This window comes from Aspergillus brunneoviolaceus (assembly GCF_003184695.1).
Source record: "Aspergillus brunneoviolaceus CBS 621.78 unplaced genomic scaffold BO95scaffold_12, whole genome shotgun sequence".
NCBI classification, from domain to species: domain Eukaryota; kingdom Fungi; phylum Ascomycota; class Eurotiomycetes; order Eurotiales; family Aspergillaceae; genus Aspergillus; species Aspergillus brunneoviolaceus.
Window position 1 is genome coordinate 516,445 of NW_020290742.1, and position 21,328 is coordinate 537,772.

General features: G+C 56.0%; 7 protein-coding genes across 7 annotated transcripts; 1 reads left to right on the plus strand and 6 right to left on the minus strand.

The window, feature by feature from the left end:
• Positions 1-743: 743 nt before the first annotated feature.
• On the minus strand, positions 744-2,823 carry BO95DRAFT_471487 (serine hydroxymethyltransferase; the record flags this gene model as incomplete). The annotated part of the gene is made up of 5 exons (XM_025589595.1): positions 2,452-2,823; positions 2,309-2,365; positions 2,154-2,247; positions 1,951-2,088; positions 744-1,888 (listed from the first exon to the last, which is right to left on the minus strand). The coding sequence occupies exons 1-5, from the start codon at positions 2,611-2,613 to the stop codon at positions 744-746; spliced, it is 1,596 nt and encodes a 531-aa protein (XP_025445468.1). The 5' UTR covers positions 2,614-2,823.
• Positions 2,824-3,858: 1,035 nt separating this feature from the next.
• Positions 3,859-5,372, minus strand: BO95DRAFT_355996 (glycoside hydrolase family 76 protein; the record flags this gene model as incomplete). Its single annotated transcript, XM_025582281.1, has 3 exons — positions 3,859-4,452; positions 4,516-5,210; positions 5,276-5,372. The coding sequence occupies 3 exons, from the start codon at positions 5,370-5,372 to the stop codon at positions 3,859-3,861; spliced, it is 1,386 nt and encodes a 461-aa protein (XP_025445469.1).
• A 1,397-nt stretch (positions 5,373-6,769) lies between these two features.
• Positions 6,770-8,742, minus strand: BO95DRAFT_383170 (chaperonin-containing T-complex subunit CCT2). The gene is made up of 4 exons (XM_025583411.1): positions 8,660-8,742; positions 8,442-8,596; positions 6,991-8,365; positions 6,770-6,914 (listed from the first exon to the last, which is right to left on the minus strand). The coding sequence occupies exons 1-4, from the start codon at positions 8,660-8,662 to the stop codon at positions 6,855-6,857; spliced, it is 1,593 nt and encodes a 530-aa protein (XP_025445470.1). The 5' UTR covers positions 8,663-8,742; the 3' UTR covers positions 6,770-6,854.
• Positions 8,743-8,893: 151 nt separating this feature from the next.
• Positions 8,894-11,133, plus strand: BO95DRAFT_440024 (WD40 repeat domain-containing peptidylprolyl isomerase). Its single transcript, XM_025585860.1, has 3 exons — positions 8,894-8,991; positions 9,080-9,457; positions 9,511-11,133. Exons 1-3 carry the CDS (start codon positions 8,916-8,918, stop codon positions 10,947-10,949), a joined length of 1,893 nt encoding a protein of 630 aa, XP_025445471.1. The 5' UTR covers positions 8,894-8,915; the 3' UTR covers positions 10,950-11,133.
• A 464-nt stretch (positions 11,134-11,597) lies between these two features.
• On the minus strand, positions 11,598-13,105 carry BO95DRAFT_39917 (uncharacterized protein). Its single transcript, XM_025583818.1, has 2 exons — positions 12,374-13,105; positions 11,598-12,253 (listed from the first exon to the last, which is right to left on the minus strand). The coding sequence occupies exons 1-2, from the start codon at positions 12,838-12,840 to the stop codon at positions 11,839-11,841; spliced, it is 882 nt and encodes a 293-aa protein (XP_025445472.1). The 5' UTR covers positions 12,841-13,105; the 3' UTR covers positions 11,598-11,838.
• Positions 13,106-15,024: 1,919 nt separating this feature from the next.
• Positions 15,025-17,666, minus strand: BO95DRAFT_450830 (phosphotransferase family protein; the record flags this gene model as incomplete). Its single annotated transcript, XM_025588039.1, has 4 exons — positions 15,025-15,914; positions 15,985-16,610; positions 16,670-16,700; positions 17,597-17,666. 4 exons carry the CDS (start codon positions 17,664-17,666, stop codon positions 15,025-15,027), a joined length of 1,617 nt encoding a protein of 538 aa, XP_025445473.1.
• Positions 17,667-18,001: 335 nt separating this feature from the next.
• BO95DRAFT_450831 (uncharacterized protein) lies at positions 18,002-21,263 on the minus strand (the record flags this gene model as incomplete). The annotated part of the gene is made up of 5 exons (XM_025588040.1): positions 18,002-18,844; positions 18,899-19,599; positions 19,665-19,781; positions 19,842-19,907; positions 21,239-21,263. The coding sequence occupies 5 exons, from the start codon at positions 21,261-21,263 to the stop codon at positions 18,002-18,004; spliced, it is 1,752 nt and encodes a 583-aa protein (XP_025445474.1).
• Positions 21,264-21,328: the final 65 nt, after the last annotated feature.

Sequence of the window (21,328 nt, forward strand, 5' to 3'; positions counted from 1 at the left end):
GACGTCATTGCGGGATCGCTGGGATCTCGTCCTTAAGTTCGGCATTGGATTCGGCTGCAATTCATCAAGACATACCTTACTAGGTACCCTCTTGGCTACTAGATTCAATGACATTCCACAATACTTCTCAAAGACCTCATACTGAAGGCATATGATTTCTCTCTCTCTCTCCTGAGTGCACATATCCTCCCTGTATAGTACCACACACAATACCAGAAATTACACAATGGTACCGAACGGAACGTTATCAGTCGGCAGCCCGCCCAGCAGCGAGCTTAACCTCGGCGGTGTGAGCCAATCGGCTGGACTCATTGAACAGCTCCGGTATCGTTGCCCAATCATGTGTCGTCGCAGCCACAGCTATTTGTACGGGCGTCTGCCACCGCCAGCACTGCGGGCAGGTAAGTTAATCGGCATCATCCATCCATGGAAGGGCTCTCCTCTTGCCGTGAACGATGACTTTCTTCGTCCCATGGATCTTGAACAGGATTCCAAGGACAGGATGTGAATCGACAACTATTTTACTGTCATCTGCCAGATTGTTGTGGCTATATGACCAGTCTTACAAGGTATACGCCTACAATTGCCGTCCACGGTCTCACAATGCGCTTTGCTACTGTAGTAACCAACCGAGAAATAAAAGGACATCAATATTCATTCATCTAGTAGGGATATGGTTCTTCGCAGGCATGCAGACAACAAAAAAAAAGAAAGGAAAAGAAAACTAGCAACAAACAACGAAACTACTCGTCCTTAGCCCACGGCAGACTAAACGTGCCCGCCCAGTCCTCGACCTCCTGGCGCAGTTGCACGATCTCCGAGATCTCCTCGCCCTCGCCCACGTAGTCCAGGAAGGCCTTGACCGTGTTCGGGTTCTTAACGCCCTTGGCCGTCGCGCTCTCCTTGGCGGCCTTGTCCAGCTTCTGGGTGATGACCACCGCTCGGTCCACGATATCCGCCACCCGACGGAAGTCCTCCGGCTGGAAGCCCCGCGTCGTCATGGCGGGCGTGCCCAGACGCAGGCCGCCGGGCTTCAACGCCGACCGGTCGCCGGGCACCGTGTTCTTGTTGCTGGCGACACCGCACAGCTCGAGGACCCGCTCCACGCGCGCGCCATCCACCCCGCGGTTCTTCAGGTCCACCAGCACCAAGTGGTTGTCGGTGCCGCCGGAGACGATGTTGTAGCCCAGTCCGCCGCTGCTGAGGGGCGATCCCAGTCGCTCCGAGAGAGCCTGTGCGTTGGCCAGCACGGTCTGCTGGTAGGTCTTGAACTCGGGCGACTGGGCCTGCTTCAGCGCCACGGCCAGGGCGGTGATGGTGTGGTTGTGGGGCCCGCCCTGGTGGCCGGGGAAGACGGAGGCGTTGATCGGACCCTCGAGGTCGTACATTTCCTTGTTGCCCTTCTTGTCCGTCCGGCGGACACCCTTGCGGTAGAAGATCATCGCCCCGCGCGGACCGCGCAGGGACTTGTGTGTAGTGGTCGTCACGATGTCGGAGTGGGTGAACGGCGAGGGGAGGACGCCCGCGGCGACCAGACCGGAGATGTGCGCCATATCGCTGAGCAGATACGCACCGGCGGCGTCGGCGATCTCGCGCATGCGCGCGTAGTCGATCAAACGGCTGTAGGCCGAGGTACCGGCGATGATCATCTTGGGGCGGTAGAGAAGAGACTGTTTCGCAAGGCTGTCATAGTCGATGAGACCCGTCGACTCGTCCAACCGGTACGGCAGAGTTTCGAAGTACTTCGAGATGAAAGAAATCTTCTTGGTGGGGGTCTGGTAGCCGTGGGACAGGTGTCCGCCGTGGGGCAGGTCGAGACCCATCAGGCGATCGTGGGTGTTCAGGACGGCAGAGATGGCGTACAGGTTGGCAGGGGAGCCGGACAGAGCTGCAATCAATTAGACTAGGGCCTACAGTATCAATAATGATAAGTTCAATGAAGGTACTCACGCTGCACGTTCACGCCCCATTCTTCCGGGTTGAGACCGAAGGTCTCCAGCGCTCGCTGCTGACAGAGGCGCTCAGACTGATCGATGAACTCATTGCCTCCGTAGTACCGAGCTCCAGGATACCCCTCGGAGTATTTATCTGGTGAACGTCAATATTCATTCCCGTACCTCAGTCAAGTGTGTTCGAAAAGGTGGATGACTGACTCTGCATAACACTGCCCAAGGCATCGAGGACGGCCTGGGAGGTGAAGTTCTCGGAGGGGATGAGATTGATGAAATGTTGTTGGCGTTTTTTCTCCTGCAAAGATCATACTCCATCAATTCCCCGTCCTGAATACATTCCTAGCAGCTGGACCAACCTTCTGGAGGATCTGGTAGATGGCGGGGTCGGACTCTTCGAGGTGGGCGGAAAGCAACTATACTCCGATGGTCAGTACGGGTGGTATGACATCAGACATCGCCGGGCCATGCGAGCGATGCTCATCGGGGGACCAGAACGCACAGTTTGTTGGACTTCAGGGCTGGAGGAGGAAACAGAACGAGATTGAACAGGCATAGAAGGAAAAGAAGCGACCGCCGAGCGCATAGGACGAGGGAGCACGAAGGCCGGCTTCGCAGTGCGCGGGAGCAGGCGCGAAGCCTGTCGTCCGCAACGACCCAACATGATGTGTGGTGTGTTATGTAGTGGATGGTGAAGTTCTGAGATTGAAATGGAGAGAAGAATCAAATGAAGTGATCACTGAAGACCTCGAGACACGCGACAATCGGAAAAGTCGAAAAAGAAGCGAGGTTCTTTCCCCGGAATTATAAGAGACGGGGGAGACGGGGAGAGGAGCGAGCAGCGAGCAGCGAGGGACGACAAAGGCGACCTCGGACTGGAAAGGCAGTTGCGCTTCCTATCAGCTTGTCGGACAACTGCTGCTCCTCCGTTGCCCGCGGGAAGCTGTTTCCACTAGGCCGGAAACAGACTAGCATCTCCGGGCGGTACGTGCCCTCGGAAGAACAGAGCGGCCGCTTGCCGAGGAGAATTGTTTTTCTTCCTCGCCCGATTGCGGTTCGGCTTCTTCCTTTCTTCTTTTCTTCTTCATCACACAACTAAATCCAAGATGAAGAAAGGCGTTTAGCTTGCCAGTTCTCGTGGATGGTCGACTTCGGTCGACTATCCCGGGCGATGCTGACCTGTCCCCGCCTCCAACCATCCTTCTGGGACAAGGAACCATCCGATTGGAATTGGGACGTGTGTGTCTGTTGATGCCGACTGAGGTGTCCGTGGGAGGATGACTCTTCCCGAGTAACTCTTTGATGTTAGGGGTTACGAGTCTCGCACCTTCAATATGTAATAGACTGTCCAATAAACGCAATGCAATGATAACTATGACTGGATCGAAATCCCCAAATGATCTTCTTCGTAGACCTCCAAACCTGTGCACCAGGTCTTTCTCAGTCTGAACCTCTTCGTACTTGTTCTTTCCAATCTGCGTTACAGTACTGGTAAATTGCCCAGTTGGCCACATTACTGGCTTGGACCAGAGCCCAGTACAGAAGACTTTAGCAAGCTAAACTGTCGCTTGATAGCCTAGCTCACGGAATCGTTACTCGCCAAAACTCAGCTATCCAGACAAATCACATTTCAAGCAAAGTTCTATCGAGTTGCTGCTCATTGAAGCAGAAACCCGCAGCTAGGAGCACAATGCCTTTCTCAGGTCTCTCAGCAAGCACGCATAACAGACAGCCAACATGAAAAGGGCAACCATCTCCAAATATTGATACAAAGAGCCATTGAGCGTTGGCAAGCAGGTTACCGTTTATCAAGCAAGAAGCAAGGGAAATACGCCCGCCCAGAAAACCTTGCTATATACAACAGCAACGCCAGCCATAAGAAGAATTATATATACGTCTACACTCCAACCTAACCACCATAAACCAACCAGGCCACAGCGGCAGCCCAGCCACACACGAACGCAACGGTCAGAATTGAAGCACCCGCCCGATCCCCAGCCGTGATCTCCGGCAGCTCGTTGGGTGGATTCTTCGGGGCGGTGCCCGCGTTGGGATCACTCTTGCTGGTGCCCCCAGTATCCGAGGTCAACGGTCCTTGGTGACTCTGTTCTTGGCCCTTGTGGGCAATCATAGTGGAAGAAAAGACGCTCAGTGCACTCATATCAGACTCCAGCGAAGTCTCCCCATCCCAAGTCGCCTGGTGCCAGCGGCGGCCGCATTCAGTGCCCGATTTGCCGCCAGAGCATTGCTTGGCCGCCGCCAGGGCCGACTGCTGGATTTTGGGGATGATCTCGCCCGCGGTGTACGGCGCAATGGTGGTGGTGAATGTCAGCCAGGATGACAGAAATCCCTTGAAGCAGTCTTGATTGCGATCGCACATCATGTTCGGTTCGCAGGAGATCTCGGACATGATGTTGCCGCCGAACTCTTGAGGGAAGAACTTCTGCAAGGTAGTTCCGAGCAAGCCGTCTAACGCCTTCTTCCACTTGTCTCCCCCGTTGGTCTAAGTCTTGTTAGCTTCCTGCAGTCACTTGAGGGAGATCCTATGGTAAGGACGGTGTCATACGTGGTTATACATATAGGCGGCTCCACTGATGTACGTTCCGTAGTTGTACGTCCATTGGAGATCTCCATGGTCTTTACACTCCGTCTGCGTGGTGGTCGTATCAGCAATGGACCACTCGTCCTCCCTCAGGAGCGGCGTGGTCGCCATCCAGTCGTAGATCTTCTCCGCCCAGTTGCTGTACGTCTCATTGTTGGTGTAGCGCCCCAGTCGCGCCGCTAATTGGAAGAGACCCCCGTTGGAGATCGCATTCTTGGTGGTGTATCCAGCCTGGTAGGGCCACAGCTGCCAGCGCAAACCACCTTGACAACTGGTCGTGTCCCAGCGGGGTACTTGAGTGTTGAAGACCCCCTGCGCAAGCGACAGCCAAGACGGTTGGCCGTCTTCCTCTGGGTAATTCAACTCGGCGGCCGTCATTGCGGCCAGCCCCCAGAACACCTGGTCATCGTTTCCGAGGTAGTTACTGTAATTGGCGGGGAAATAATCGTTCTGGCCCTTCTGCCAGAGCATACCCTCGGTGGTGACGGCGTTGTAGGATGTGTCGCCGGTCCAGTACCAATATTGAATCAGCGTCATAAACATGGCGCCTCCTTCCCACCATGTATCTACCAATTTGCCCGGGATCTGCCCAGATTCGTTGCCGTGGTAGTAGCTCATCATGTTGTAGGCTGCCGTCGCGGCAGCATTCTTGATCGATTCTATGTAGAAGAAGGTCAGTGCTTGGCGCATGAATCATACTCGTGAACAGGAAGTATGCGCTTACGCTCATCATTGAGATCTAACTGTAAGGCTCTGACTGTGTGCTGCCCGACGGTGAGGACGGCCAGCAGAGCCGTCCACCAGCGCGGGGACAAGATCATTCTCTATAGACTATGAGAGGTGTCTTAAGCGAAGGAATGAGGCGGCCGCAGCCTCGACATGCGCCGGCGCGTGGATGAAGGGTGCAGGGACGAGGGCGGAAAGGGATTGGCAGAATGCGGGAGGGGCTCGAGATCGAGGTCGAGATCGAGGTCAAGGTCGAGGTCGAGGTCGAAAATGAGGAATGAAGGGAGATTCCACGGGTTTTAGATGGCAGGTATGCGGACTAGGGCGCGGGGGAGGGCGCTCTAGGTCTGACGTGAGGTCACTGCTTGTGGGGTCACGAATGAGTCGATCATGAAGGGACTGTAAGAGTTGAGTCAAGAAGGAGGAAGGGAAGAAGGAGAGACTACGGAGGGAAGGTAAAGTAGGTAGTAATCCATTGTGGGAGTAAAAAGTTGTATGGCCATGACGGCATTAGGCTATTTAACGAGAGTAAGAGGGAAGAGGGAAGATTCTGCCGTGGTGTCACATTGATGACCTAGTCAGTTGGGTCAGTTGGCAGACAGTTGAGTCGGAATAGGTAAAAATAGGATACTACTAGTAGGAATCAATCAGTGTATCCTACCCTACTTTCAACATTAGGCTACATCAGATGGTACCTTACTGTCCCTTTTCCAGGGAAACTAAACCAAGTCCGGCCAAGTGGTCAGTGACCCTGCGGGGAAAGGGTCCAACTCGACTCACGGGACTCAAACTGAACGGTGGATCTCCCGCACTGGCACTGCACGGCTCCAGAGCTGAGCTTCCATTCAGGCACACCTGCTCCTTTGTGATTTTTTTAAAATCTACTCGCAGCATTATCTGTGCTTCGGGATATTTGGACAGCAGATCAATCAATGAGCATGTGGGATATCAAATTCTTAGAGGATCCTTTGCGCATCAATTGTTGCGCATAACACCGGACCGGCCATGCGGCTGCACGCAATATATTCTCCGACCGGAACTCCAGTTTCATCATCAGTAAGTCGGCAAAACCACTCACTGATACATCAACTTTCCAGGGACGAATTTCAGCAGCAGTCCCTTCCCACTAGACCGAGATCATACGAAGGAAGAGCAATACCTTGAACATCTTCATCGCTCACATGGTTAAATGGGTGGCTTTTCCACGCGTCGATAACTTTTTCTCTGGCCTATTCTCAACACGAGCTGCCAGGTGTGATAAGCCCCATGCTTATCTTGTTATCCATGCAAGATCCAGACTAGGAGGATCGGCGATCAGGCCAACGCTGCAGAAAATTGACAACCAGCCTGGGTGCAGGGTCCTTGGGCAGCTAGTTATATGCCTTTAGCTTATAGCATATCGAAAAGGGTCTATAGAACGGTAATTACTGCACTCCAACTCGAAGCGCGCTATGTAAACATACATCGTCCCGGTCTCCGGGATTCTAAATCACACCTGATGGGAACCATAAAATATCGAGTTTTATTTATTACCCCTTTCCACCCCTCGCTGGAAATTATTTTCACACGAATTCGCCTCAAACCCGGTCACGTCTACGAGGTGCCGCCCGGATGATGTTGTCGACACGTAGAAGAAGCTGCAGGAAATGAGCATGTTAGCATGAACCATCTGGAAGTGGTGGAAAGAGCAATTCGTAGGACGAGCGTTCTTACCTCGGCTGCTTCCGACGCGGACGAGACCACAGCCTTCTTCAGCTTGTAGGCCTCCACGACGCCCAACTCGCGCATGTCGGCGATGCCACCGCCCGGGGTGAGCAGGTCCAATCCGGAGCTGGTCATACCGTTGTTGATCGCCTGGCGCAGGCGGGTCACAAGGTCGCTGGAGTCCAGACCAGCGTTGTCGGCGAGGGTGGTGGGAAGCTGCTTCAAGGCCAAGGCGAACGAGTCGACGGCCAGCTGCTTCTTGCCCGTCGTGTTCTGAGCGGCCTGCTCAACAGCCTTGGCCATGACCATCTCGGCACATCCACCGCCAAGAGTCACACGGGGATCCTTGACGGTCTGGGAAAGAACAGCCAAAGCGTCGTGAAGGGAGCGCTCAGCCTCGTCGAGGAGCTGCTCCGTGGCACCACGGAGCACAATGGTGCATGCCTGACCGGCAGCCACGCCCGAGAACTTGATAAGAGTATCCTCGCCGATGATGACCTCCTCAATAACATCGCAGTGACCCAGCTTCACCTGATCGGGGTGGTCGAAAGTCGAGGCGATCTCACCGCCGGTAACCAGGGCCAAGCGCTCAACGCCGTCGAAGTCGGCATGCTCAATCGACATGATACCGGCTTCCGTGAACAGCTGCTCGGGCCAGTTGTAGATAAGCTGGCGGTTGACAAAGCAGTTGATGCCGTGAGCCTTGATCCGCTCAACCTTAGCCTTCATCTTCTCGCGCTCGGCCTTCTCCAGCTCAGCCAGCTTGCCCGTCGATTCGACCTTCACCCGGGCGCCGAAGATCTTCACCTTGTCCGTGTCCATAGCCGTGTTGGCGACCAGAATCTTGGCGTTCTCCAGGCGCTTGGGCTGGTTCACACCGATCTTCTTGTCGAGAATGAAACCTTCATCGAGGTACGAGTCGCTGAGCTTGCCACCGGCCTTCTTGATGATCTGGATGTGGCTCAGGTCGGTCGAGCCGCGGAGGCGGAGAACAGCATCGCAGGCGAGGGTAGCGAAGTGCTCACGGTCTTGGGCCAACACCTTGGAGCTGAGGGTTGTGCGAGCGATTGAGTGGAGGTCTTTGCGGAACAGTTCCTTATCCGTGCTACGATCAACGGCGGCCTTCTCCAAAGCCTCCAAGGCAGCCTTGCTGGCTATCCGGTAACCTTCGATGATAGTCTGAGGGTGGATCTTGCGGTTGACCAGCTTCTCGGCTTCCCGCAGCAGCTCGGCCGCCAACACCGTCACAGATGTCGTACCGTCACCGACCTCGTCGTCTTGAACTTTCGAGATGTTGACGAGGACCTTGGCTGCGGCGTTGTCAAGGGCAATCGACTTTAGAATCGTGGCACCGTCGTTCGTAACAAGGATATCACCGGTCGACCTAAAGGCAACGATGGAATTAGCCCACTGCTCGCGGTCGGCAACCCCGCCTTGCTCCCATCAATCATCCCACATACGCTGACTGGAGAATCTTGTCCATTCCCTTGGGACCCAGAGTACTCTTCACAAGATCACCGACGGCGATAGCACCGACGAAGGCGGAAAGACGAGCATTTTCTCCTTTCTCCTCGATCACATCGTCGGCGAAGATCTGCGTGGGGTTGGCGAAGGACTGGAGGCGGGTCAGCACTGACTATCGATAAAACAGAGACAAAGAAGTGGCAGATAAACGTACCATGATGACTGTAGATAGTAGAAAAAGATGGCTACCGTCAAGGGAAAGGCTGGCAGCTCAGGGGTTGCTTGAGCTAGACGGTGAGGACGCAGAGAACGGCCAACTCTAGCCAATGCGGGACAAACCAGAAAAGTTCGTGATACTGCCCGACCTGACCGCCCGCCCCGTCTGTCGCCGGTCTCCTGTCGTCCATCGCCCTCGTCCACTTCACATTTCCCCTCAATTACAGCCTCACTCACTCATACTTCGATTCATCATGCCTGCTGAAGAGGAGCAGAAGCTGGCATCCGCCAAACGCCCCATATCCGCCGTGGATGGCGGCGATCAGGATGGTATGCCCGCATGATACCTGGAGGATTAGCACACGGTTGCGAAACAAGACATCCTCGAGCTCGAGCAGTTGCTGACGCTTTTCCCTAGGTGACGACTCGTCATCCGATGATGATTTCGGTCCAGCTCTTCCCTCCGCAGATGCTCCGAAGAAGAAACGCCGCAAGCTCCCTTTCGAGAAAGTCTACGTGAATGCGCTGCCCTCGTCGCCGCGGTACTCCAAGTCGCTCATGCACAAGGATCAACTGTCCTTCCTCACCGTAACTCCGCATACTGATTTCCTGATCACCTCCTCGATCGATGGCGTCGTCAAATTTTGGAAGAAAATGGCCGTGGGCGTGGAGTTTGTGAAGGAGTTCAAGGCGCATTCAACCGAGATCAAGCATGTCAGCGTCAGTGCCGACGGAAGGAGCTTTGCGACGACCGGAGCAGACAAGACTGTCAAGATCTTTGACGTTATCACCTTCGGTATATTATCTGCAGTCATGATTTGATTTGACTCAGTCTAATGTTGGTCGCAGATCTATTGGCTATGCTTACTCTCGACTTCAACCCGCGTTGCGTCTGCTGGGTTCATCGCCGTGGCGCCTCATTGCCGCTCCTGGCAGTGACCGACGAAGGAAGCAGCATGATCCAAGTGTTCGATGGCCGTGGCGAGAACCCCACCCCATTACATACCGTCAAGTCCATCCATCGCAACCCCGTGGTCGCTATGGCGTTCAACGACGCGTACGACTGCGTCATCTCCGCCGATGAGTCCGGTATGATCGAGTACTGGCGGGCGGGCGACGGCTCATTCGAGAAACCCGACAACGTCTTCGAGCTGAAATCATCCACCAACCTCTTCGAGTTCAAGAAGTCCAAATCCACCCCTGCCTCGCTGTCCATCTCCCCCTCCGGCGAGCAATTCGCGACGATCTCCTTCCCCGACCGCCAAATCCGCGTCTTCGACTTTGCTTCCGGCAAGCTCTACCGCAAGTACGACGAATCCCTCACCACCATCATGGAGATGCAGCAGGCTGGGACGGCGCTCTACCAGCTCGAAGAGGTAGAGTTCGGCCGGCGACTGGCGGTGGAGCGCGAGCTGGAGAACCCCATCACCAAGCCCAAGGTCAACGTCCTCTTCGACGAGTCGGGCCACTTCATCCTGTACGGCTCCCTGCACGGCGTCAAGTGCATCAACACGTACACCAACCGGGTGGTGCGCGTCTACGCGAAGGACGAGCCCTTCCGGGCCCTCAACCTCGCCATGTACCAAGGGCAGCCGCAGAAGAAGGGGGTGGTGACCGTCTCGATGGCCGCCAGCGCCAACCCGCTCCTCCAAGAATCGGAAGAACGCGACCCGATCCTCGTCAGCACCGGTTACGGCAAACTCCGCTTCTACCTCTTCACCAACGAGACGGACGTCTCCAAGTCGACGCGCGACGTCCAGAACGAACGCCCCCGCGAAACCGGCGCCGGCGGCCGCGAGGCCACCGCCGCCCACAAAGCCGAGTTGGGCACGTCAGCGATCCTGCACACCACGATGGGCGACATCCACCTGCGGCTGTACCCGTCGGCGGCGCCTAAGGCGGTCGAGAACTTCACCACCCACGCCCGCGCCGGGTACTACAACAACACGATCTTCCACCGCGTGATTCGCAAGTTCATGATCCAGGGCGGCGACCCGCTCGGCGACGGCACCGGCGGCGAGTCTATCTGGGGCGGCGAGTTCGAGGACGAGTTCTCCAGCCTCAAGCACGACAAGCCCTACACCCTGTCCATGGCCAACGCGGGGCCCAACACCAACGGCAGCCAGTTCTTCATCACCACCGAGAAAACCCCCTGGCTGGACGGCAAGCATACCGTCTTCGGGCGCGCCGTGCAGGGCCTCGACGTCGTGCATAAGATCGAGAACACCAAGACCTACAAGGAGAAGCCCGAGCAGGATATCAAGATCGTGAGTATCACGGTGTCGTAAGCTGACAGAGAGGGGATACTACCGCTAGCGCTTTTGTTGATGTTGTTCTTTCTTTTCCCCTTCCGCAGGCCTTGGGTCACTATGACTGGGTTCGCTGTACATCTAGACTTATATCCGTCATCAGCCATCAGGCAGCTTTGTATGAATCACGACTTATTTTTAATCATAGCATATTCATCCATCATTCTTTTGGTGTTTCTACTGATTTCTGCATGTGGGCGAGCGCGGGGGGTGATCCCTCTTTTGGATAAACCAGGACAGACTACGATAGTATCTCTGGTGCAACTGGTAGCATACAAGTTGTCAATGAAGCGAACGATTTGGGTTTCCCCGATGACTAAAGAGACCATAGAAGGTTGATTCCCATTACCCCACGTTGGGTCAGCAATATGCAAGAGGACAGACATTGGAAGATGACAGAAGAAGAATATATTCGATCGAAAGATGACGTGGAAGTCAGCCGCATGGAAAATGCCTGAGCCAGGAAACTATGCACAACATTCGGAACAGGATTTGTGTGATGCGAAGTGAAGAAACGAAAGTTAAGTGATGCTTTGTACTGTGCAGTTTGAGGGAAACAAAGGAATCACTGGTACTGTACGGCGGCAAATAATCAATACCCTTATAGACAAAATCAAAACGCCGGATATATGCAAAGCTCAGCGGGAGGGACCATGTCTTTTCGTCTTGTCCTTGAAGGGGTAACTGCAGGGGCTATCGATCCATGGCATATGGTTTGCCAGATGAATGGAAGAGGTAGAAGAAAAGGAGGGTGTTGCCTTTCAGTAGATTTAGACCGGCCGCCAGTTGTTCAGAGACAGCGGAAAAGGTTCCTGCGATGACTAATCGTGGACAATGCCTTCCAAACCAGACCTCCGTGAGTCTGGTTTCACCGAGCCACTTCGCGGATTTCGGTGTCGCTGTCGGATACGGGTTGCGTCTTCTGCAGACGGGATGACGTGCGCGCTGGTCGGGGCCCGGGGGCATTTGCAGCGGCGGCAGCGGCAGCGGCAGCGACGTTGGTGTGTGAACTGCTGGCGATGGAGCCCGGATTCTGGGCGGGGTCATACTGGGCGGGCATGAACTGACCCGGCGCGCGTGTATCAGGTCCCGGCGCGGGACCGATCTCCTGCTGGCGGGCGGCCAGCAGAGCGCTGTCTGTGCCACCCGTGGCTGCGGCGTGATACAGACCCGGGTACTTCCGATCATGGCGGCGCTTCGCCCACACGCCCACCACGCTGATGATGCTGAACCCGACGACCAGGATGATGACCATGATCACCCATTTGTAGTGTGTGGACCACCTGCAAAGCGACACGTCAGCAAAGGTTGCGCCCGCGTTGATGAGGGATGGCTCGTCCCGGAATACCTACCAAGCGTTGGAAGCGGCAGTCCTCCGATATGCGCGGATCTTGGTGACTGACTGAGCGGAATGGGCCTGCCATTTTTCCTCCTCGTTGTTCGTGCTGCCAGCGTCGGCGAGTGGGGCTGCGACCGCGCAGTAGTCGTTGTACCATGTCCGTAGTAACGAGCGATCGGAGGCATTGGTGCACGTATCATCGCAGACGGCGTTGGAGGAAGTGCGAAGCTCGGTGAGATTCTGTGAATGGCAGAAGCAGGAGGCGTAGGTGGCGGAGTTTGTCTGCGGAGCGGCAGGCGGCAGGCATTCAGATTGGGCTTGGAGGAGGACGGAGCAGGTCAGGCCGCAGGAGGGAAAGGAGGAAGAGGCAGCGGAAGGTAGGATAGCGACAGTTTGCGCATGAGCGACGGTGGAGGCGAGGAGGGCGAATAGCGAGAGGTATGCGATCAGAGGGAGGGATCGCAAAGTGGTTGTCGGTCTGGCAGGAGCAGCAGCATGACTGGCGGTCCAGGCCTGAGGCCAAGGTGCCATGACGACTGCTTTTTTGGCGGCTGAAGTTACGGCGGTGGGGACCGTCAGGAATGTTTACTGACGGGTATAAACCATGATATGTCGACAGAATGGATCAAGCGAGAGGACAGCGGCGAAGGAGGAGGAGAGACGACTGAATAGGTGGAACGAGTGACGAGAGGAGCCCCAGAAGAGTACCGGAAGACGGGGCGCTGTATCTGTCGACTTAGTCGGAACCCCCGAAGCTAGACGAAGAAGGAATGGGGGGGAGGAGGAGGTAGGGAGGGGCGGAGAGGGGAGGGAAAGGGAGAGAAGAAGGTAGAGAAAGGAATTGTCGGTCCGAGGAAAGGAAGATAGCCAAGAGAAAGAGAGGGATCTGAAGGAGAGGGGGGAGGAAGGAGAGAAAGCCTGTTCTGGGCGGGACGATGTTGGCGATGATGATGAGATTGAGTGGCTTGAAGAGTGAAAGTAAGAGAGTGAGTGAGAGGGCGTAAGTGAGAGACTGCAGTGAGTGAGTGGGTGAGTGAGTGAGTGAGTGATTATGTTACTGGTCAGTGAAAGGAAGTTGCGCGGCCTGGAGTGACTATCGCCCAGTTGGGCGTAGTAGGAGTACTGTTTCCTGTGTATTTCCTGTGTATTTGCCCGTCGGGACACTTTTTGGACACTTTCTGGACACTTTCTGGACCCTGAAGCGACCTTGGCAATTCTTCTCTCTCTCTTGCTCGCTGCTCTGCTGACCCAGTCATGCTTTCTCTTTCTCTTTCTCTTTCTCTTTCTCTTTCTCTTTCTCTTTCTCTCTTCTCTCTTCTCGTCTTGTTTTGGTTCTCGTGGACGTTGACCGAATCTCACTGACACTAAACGTCTCCCCCCTGTCACTACTCAGTCCTTACCATCAGCTCATCCCTCTCCTCTCCCCTCACCGGCCATCCGCAAGCCCTGTCAGATTGACCTGTGGTAAAAAAAAAATTATGCAGGCCACTATGCCCAATAACCTCGTTCCTGGGCTCCACTGGGCTCCTCTTTCAATGATGCAATCCGGTGGATGCCCGTCCCCATCGCTGGTTCCCCAGAATGCTGCAGGAAATAACTACTCGTACCCACTACGTACCGGTGAACTACTCGTATGCCTAAGGATTAACTATGAAATGGCTTCCTGGCCCATGAAATCATCGTTACCATATCGCCCGCCGGGTTCACCATGCGAGCTCCTCAGTTTAGAATAGTTTAACCGAGTTAACTTAGCATTGTCGATCGCATCTCGTGTTGACCCAACTCGATTTGAACCTTGATTTAGCCTGCCCAGGATCCATGGATCCGCCTAGAATCAATCCCGATCTCATTCCAGGGGCAGGGGGATTCATTCCCCGGGACTGCGTGGTTGCTGTCAACCACGCCACAACTCACACTCACATTCATCGAACTAGATGAACGGTCGCTTGCATCGAAACTCGAGACAAATGGCGCCCCGTTGCCTGACTCGAGGAATCATCCAAACTCGCCCAAGGCTTATCAGCCCAGGGAAAAGCCGGCGTTGAACGTTGAACTGTGCGGCGTTTTGCCCAACCAGGCCTAGTCGCCCCTTTCGCGGATCCAGTGGGATGTCAAAGCAAGGGATCGATCTATATTCTATTTTCAGCACACTTTGCCCGATCGGAAACTTCATGTCTTGGGTCTCCTTCCATGCAAGGTGCACATTAGGTCGGGACCGCCGTCTGTTCACTTTCAAAGTGAGGTCTAGTCCTATGCTTGGAGCGCCGGCTCATCGACTTAGAATGGCTGTGTCAGACATGCGAGACATTAGCTATGGGCCCAGAACATGCTTCCCACGGAAGTGGTCATGATAATAGGCCAGCACTCGTGCATCAATCTTCCTAGTCGGGACAATCGACAATGCAGAATGATTCTCAATGACTTCTTGTGCGTGGGTGGGAGCACTGCCCATTGTCGCCGATCGAAGATCCCATTGGAATGTCAAACTACACTAATAACACTCGATGAGGTCTCTCAGAGTCCATTCGAGCGCATCGAACTTCTTGATCTGTTTTGCCTGAAGACGGATCGAATAGAGACTTCACCGCTGTCTTCTGGAGTTCGCCCATCAAGGACCACCAACCGATGAAGTCTATTTCAGGCGATGCTCGCGCAAACCTCAGGCTAACTGCTGTTCATAGTTCAATGCGACCATCGCACAACAGGCCACCCCCACTAACCTAAAATGCTCTCTTTACTAGTATCGACAACAGACATCTCATCAACCTTCAAAACCTCTTCGCATGCCTTGACGTTTTCGTATCGCTCAGCAGCCACCCATCCCTCAGATCCAACACCCAATACCTCCCTCGACAGCCGCTCTTGCTCATTCAACTCCACCTGCGCAGTGTTTAACTGCAGACACTTATTCACCTCGTCTTGACTAAACGCGATCGGGCAGGCTGAGGCGTCCGCATCTTCCGATCGCACAAGCCGATCCCAATTCATCGTCAACTGAATCAAATCGGCCTTGAGGGTGACATTATCCCCATCCCAGGGAACGGCCGCCTGGTGGCACAACCTCCGCCGCAAGACTCCCAAGTCCCCCGTCAGGGCGGCCTGATGGGACGGGTTCAGCTTGGCCGTCGCCGTGAGATAGGAATAGTGCAGCCAGCGGCTTCGGAAGAGCTCGCGCTCGCAGCGTTGGTCTGCTTCGCTCAGCCTGTCGAGCCCTTCCGGCAATCTTGGCTCCTGCAGTAGGCTGGGGATATCGCCATCCGCGCTTTGAAAGTTGGTCGGCACCCCGCATTGCAGGAACAGCGGGCGGATAGTGCTATACTGCCAATCGATCAGGCCCGTAATTTCCAGGTCCTCATTGACAAATATGTTGCTGGGTTGCAGGTCTGGATGCCGAATCGTGTGTCGTGTCAAGGACGCGTCGCTCGGGATCAAGTACGGCGCAACCCGGAGGTAGTCGCTGAGATTGTTGACATGGTCCCTAGGTGACTGCTTGTATGATCGATTCGCGGGGAGAAGCTTCGATGCTCGCACGGGCTGGCCATATTCCTCGAGATATGCAATCTCCTTCCTGGCCCCGGCAGCCAAGACATCCAGGGGGCTCGTGTCTTTTCCAGTCAGCATCGACATGCTCATCCATCTGCAGTCAGGAGAAGCGAAGGTCGCGAATAGCCTTACATGGTCCACGATGCACCGGCAAGATCCGGCGTTTCCCCAACCAAAGCGCCCGTGTCACTTCCGGCCCAATGCAAATCGGACCCTCCCCCACGGCACCCGCCTCGTCCGCAACTCGCACCGTCTCCATGCACTGCAGGTCCCGCTCAAAGAAGAGACTCCCACTCGCGGGGAAATCGAGCGCGAACAGCCTGGCCTCCAGCTCCACGACCCTGTCCACCACCCCCGCCAGCTCCTGTTCCGACAGATCGAACCAGCGATCCGTGAGGCGCCGTCCCGCGGCGCACTCCATGAAGATATACTCCGTGCCCACGGCGTTGTCCGCTGTGGCCGAGTACCCGTAGATCCGGGGCACGGGGAACCCCCGCCGACGGAGGTATTCGATGGTGGCGACCTCGCTCGCGACCAGGAGGTACTTGGGCTCGGTGACGGGGTAGGGGATGCGGGCGACGAGCTGGAAGCCGTCGCGCATGGTGACGAGGAAGGTGCGGTTGAAGCCGCCCTCGCCGAGTTTCTGTAGGCTCGCGACCGCGGTTGCGGGGGCGTTGATCGCGGCGGCGGCCAGACGTTTCAGTTCTGCGACGTTGAACGGGCGTCGGCGTTGGGACCGGCGGAGATGCTCGTCGTGGCTAGTGAAGAGCTGGTCAGTCCTGCACGGTGCGGTCGGGAATTAAGATCAGCTACAGACATCCATCGTCCCGATGTGTAGTTGAAAAGGTCTGACGTAGAGGAAGAATTGTGATCTTGGTCTTGTTGCCAGCGCCGTGTGGTGGACGTGAGGTTTCTAGTGTGCGGGTTGGAAGCATGCGGCACCCTAAGCCGCGGCCATCGTGGGCGTCTGGCCTCGGCCAGGAACAGCTTCATGATGCCTGGGACAGGAACGTTTCATTGTCTGCGTGACTGGCAAGGAAACGAGTGCACGAGCAAACCAGCAGATGAAGTTTTCTCTGGATAAATGAGGAGAGGGGAGAGGGGTCGGCGGAACGTGATTTCGACCGCCAGCTCGGAGGAAGAAGGTCGTCCCTTTGGTCCGATGCAGGAATCATCCCATTTCCCCAGTGCCGAGGCGCGCTAATGCAGTCGGGGAGGAAATGAGATTCGTCGATCCTCAGGTCGTTGCACCACCACGGGAAATCCGTGCTTTGTTGCAAGGTTGCGTTGCATGGAAGTGGGGGTGAACAGGGCGGGTCTGCTTCTTTCGACTCCTACAATGACAATACCCGAGAATAATAATCTATCTATGCAGGACACATCGATATCTCTCCTTCAAATCTAGTCATGGATGCTGTTGAGTATTCCGAGCCTTCACGCTTCTAATCATTGCTGCTGTCTGACTTGCATCGCGGGGCGTAGGACCAAATTGATAGCTATTCAAGGAAAACGCTCACGCGACAAGACCAATGACCGATTATACAAGCCCTGATCTCGAACCTAGTGATGTCGCCCACCCATTCCTTCTGCTCGCTCTTTACTATCCCTCGACCCAATGCATGCCACTTGCTTCCTCTCATGAAATTGCTTCCGTAACTCGAGATCATAAAATCAAGCATGGGCCCAGATGCAAGACTGGCTCGAAATTAGAGGCAACTGTCGCTCTTACTCATACAGGACGGACCAACCCGACCTCCTACCGAGAAAGGAGGCCCTTCCAGCGCCCAAACACCATCGAAATGAAGCCTCGACATCACGGTATCCCAAGGTGCCTGGGACTCCAATCTCGCACTGCGCAAAACGGCTTATATGTAATGTGAGTCATAATCCCCATATCATGCGAGGTTGGCCCCGGAGGAGTTCACTGTCCACCCTCAAGTTAACATCCATGATCACCAGAGGGTATGCTTTATTATCTGCTCAAGTTGGTTCTATAGGCAGTGGTGCGTCCGTGTTGATCGACCTTTCAAGAGAATTGGGATTTTGACACTTCCAACACGGCAATAGACCAACACGTACCAGGAATAGGATAGAGTCATAGCACCTCCCTGACAACTCGGCGTACCGTCCAGTCCGTGCTGGCCACCAGTCACCACGAATTCTCATAGGCATAGGTCGGCCCGCCCTCGACACGGAAGACCGCGACGCGGCCCACGGTGAAGGTTGTTTGCCACGCGGGCGAATCTCCACCACCACTCTCAGTTCTGGCATGCTTCCTGGTCAGCTCTTCATACCCACCACCCGAGAGCGTGCCTGCAGCGTGGCCGGTTCCGCGCAGGAAGGTAGCCTGTTTTGTGTCCGCGTCAATCTCGAGTGCCACCCTCGATTGACCGGGATCCCCGATGCAGTGGCGGGGGGCGGGATGTCCGGGAGGACTGTTGTCTTCCGGGGAGAGTGAGAGAGGCATGCTGCTGCGTCCTCCGGTCCAGCGGAACAGGCTGAGCTGTGGCTGAAGCTGGAAGAGAAGCTGTGGACGGGCGACGACGGGCGATTTGCCTTTCTCGGGGGGCGGCTTGTCGTCGTGTTCTTTTGCGGTGGGAGGCGTGGCGAGTGTGAGGTCACGGAAGAATGCACCCGCCACTACCTTGTCCGAGTTGTGGGCGTGATCCCCCAGAAACAGGACGAGATACGCGCGACCGGCCGGATGGTCGTGCGTGGTGGCTTGCTGGAGAATATGCCGCAGGTCAAGGCTGTCGGCCGAGCCTTGGAAGTTCATATCGTAGCAGGTGTGGAAGGTGATCGCCTTGACTCTTCGTGCCAGTTCCGAACGGTGGTGGGCCTGGAACGGCGGGATGAACAGTGAGACTGCCCGGAGGATCGCGTCCATAGTGTCCGGTGCGGAGGATCCGGTCTCCAGATCCGGTCGCTCCGTGGACAGGCTGAGTGGAAACAGAGTGGCCCACAGCCGATGGAACGATTGTTCGAGATTGGGCTGGTCCGCGCAGGCATCAGCGCTGGGATCCGCAGAGTGGCAAGGAAAACATACCAGAATGTCCAAAGCCCGGAGCACCATCTCGGGAGCCAGATACTCGCTCTGGTCATGACTGAACGATCGGACCAGGACCCCCGCCAACTCCGCCTGGTCCGCACTGGGCTCCTCGAGGAAGCCCTGTCGATACTCTCGGTCGTGGTGGGTCAGTGGCTGGACTCTGAGCCTCAGGACCAGGCACAGTAACGCCGTGAAGTCCCCGGCCCTCATCGCACATTGGCCCGTTCGACCCCCGAGCAGACGTTCCGCCAGCGGCTGCACCTGCTCCGGCGACGGATGCAGTTTGGGGTGGGAGGGGAAGATTGCGAGGATCGCATCCGTCATGTCGTTGGCCACGAAGGTGTCGAAGCCGTCGGTTGGTGGATCTGAGCTTGCCTGGCGGCGATCGGCCCGGCTGATGCTTCGGAAGATGCGATTCATCCTGAGCCCGCAGGTGCAAGGCTCGTCCAGCCGGCCCCAGCAAAGGCCGAAGTCATCGCGTACCGTCCCGAGGAGCCGGGTGCCCTGCCGCGACAGCAGGAGTAGCCCACGCTCGAAGGCGGGCTGCTCCACCTTGCGGTCGTCCGCCTCCAAGAAGGTAAATGGATGGTAGGCGTAGAAGCAGAAGCAGGACCAGAGGACGTCGATCGCCGTGTCGGGGATGATTGTGTCGGGATGGGTTCGGGCGAGGTGGTCTTCAAAGCTCTTCCTCGACCAGTCTGAGACAGTTACCAAGGATTGCACCAGTCTCTGCTGCGCTCTCGCGCGGCTAGGTAGCACTTACAAGGCGGCTGCTCGTGGGTCGAGTCTTGGATGCTAGACGCGGCGAAGATGGACTCTGGCGGGATGGAAGTGACTACTTCTCGCACGAGGTTGATGTGCAGCTCGGATAAGAGCGACTCTAAATGTATATAATTAGCGCCGATCAGTCGATTAATCATTGATCAATTGGTTGACTGACCCCTTGTGGTGGTACGAAGGAAGTGTGCGATCTTCTTCTTCTTGTCTCTGAAGAGTATGTGGAACACTGCCTTTTCCAACAGGGTAGTCATCACTGGCGATTCTTCACAGGACGTGGCTTGTAGGGTTGTAGAAGGATGTTGATGGCACTGCAGGTTGTGTGTATGATTATTGACATGCAAGTAGCCAGGCGCAGGAAGTGACTGTGAAAGGTGACTGACAAAACTAGGACAATAAGAGGGCGACAAATCCAAGCGGCATTACAAGAATATGGAGAGGTAATTTGTTCAAATGCTCACTCTAACATGAGACAGTTCTCCACTCCAGAAATAGTAGACTGATCAAGTCCTGTGAGACGATGCTGGCCCAAGTGGCACAAACCGATCGAGAACAGATATACTGGGATAAAACCCGTGCGCGGCCCTGTTGTTGTACCTGTCCTTATCTCGCGTGAGAATGTAGGAGTGCTTGTTTCATTGTGCCAAGAGACGCCGTGCCGTGATAACCGCGTAAGCACTAACCTAACAATAGATGGACTAAAGCCAGGCCTGAACTCGCAACGATGTGGTTGCTCCGCAGATGCTGGCAACAGAGACGTGTCCTGACCCTCAATGAGTCTTTCACCAGTTCAAAGTCCAATGCACGGAGGAACACATTCGTTAGAGGAAGAACCAGACGAAGAGAGCATCTGGACGCCCCTCCAGCTAGCCGCCGCGCAAGGCGATCTGCCCCATGTGAAGCTTCTCCTGAGACAGCTCTTCAGCAACCCCAACGAGCCCGCCCGCGGCTACTACGGCCAAACCGCACTCCAGGCGGCCTCAGCCAACGGACATCTCGACGTGGTCGAGACGCTCTTAGCCGCAGGGTCGGAAGTGGATGCCCCCGGGGGCAACAACGGCGGCCGCACCGCGCTCGCCCTAGCCGCAGGCGCCGGCCACTTCCCCATCGTCCGCCATCTGGTCGCCGCCGCAGGCGCGGACATCCGCCGCCCCCCGCACAAATACATGGGACGCACCGCCCTGCAGGCCGCAGCGGAGGGCGGCCATCTCGACATCTTACGATGGCTGCTACACCAGCTCGAACAGCCGCCCGTCGCGGAGATCAACGCACCCCCGGCCACTAACCGCGGCCGGACCGCGCTGCAGGCCGCGTCGCTGGGCGGCCATGACGAGATGGTGGACTTCCTGCTCCATGCCGGTGCAGACGTGAACGCACCAGCCTCGAGATATCATGGCTTCACGGCGCTCCAGGGCGCGGCCTTGAACGGTCACCGGACCGCCGTCCGTCGACTGTTGGCGGCTGGGACGGATGTGAACGCCCCCGGCGCGCGGTACAATGGCTACACGGCCCTGGCGGCAGCGGCCGAAGGCGGCCACGCGGACATTGTGCGACTCTTGCTGGACGCCGGCGCGGATGCCGCCATGGTGTCTGGGAATAAGAGTTGGACAGCCTCGCGGTTTGCGGTTTGGCGGGGACAGAAGGAGATCG

Bases quoted from the DNA above. Each gene is read 5' to 3' on its own strand.
- BO95DRAFT_383170 (XM_025583411.1), bottom strand. The intron at 8,366-8,441 runs GTATGTGGGATG...CGTTGCCTTTAG, and splicing joins GACAAGATTCTCCAGTCAGC to GTCGACCGGTGATATCCTTG. The intron at 6,915-6,990 runs GTAAGAACGCTC...CATTTCCTGCAG, and splicing joins CCGCGTCGGAAGCAGCCGAG to CTTCTTCTACGTGTCGACAA.
- BO95DRAFT_440024 (XM_025585860.1), top strand. From the start codon at position 8,916: ATGCCTGCTGAAGAGGAGCAGAAGCTGGCATCCGCCAAACGCCCCATA. The intron at 8,992-9,079 runs GTATGCCCGCAT...GCTTTTCCCTAG, and splicing joins GGATGGCGGCGATCAGGATG to GTGACGACTCGTCATCCGAT. The intron at 9,458-9,510 runs GTATATTATCTG...TGTTGGTCGCAG, and splicing joins CTTTGACGTTATCACCTTCG to ATCTATTGGCTATGCTTACT.
- BO95DRAFT_39917 (XM_025583818.1), bottom strand. From the start codon at position 12,840: ATGGCACCTTGGCCTCAGGCCTGGACCGCCAGTCATGCTGCTGCTCCT. The intron at 12,254-12,373 runs GTCAGTCACCAA...GTCGCTTTGCAG, and splicing joins TGGCAGGCCCATTCCGCTCA to GTGGTCCACACACTACAAAT.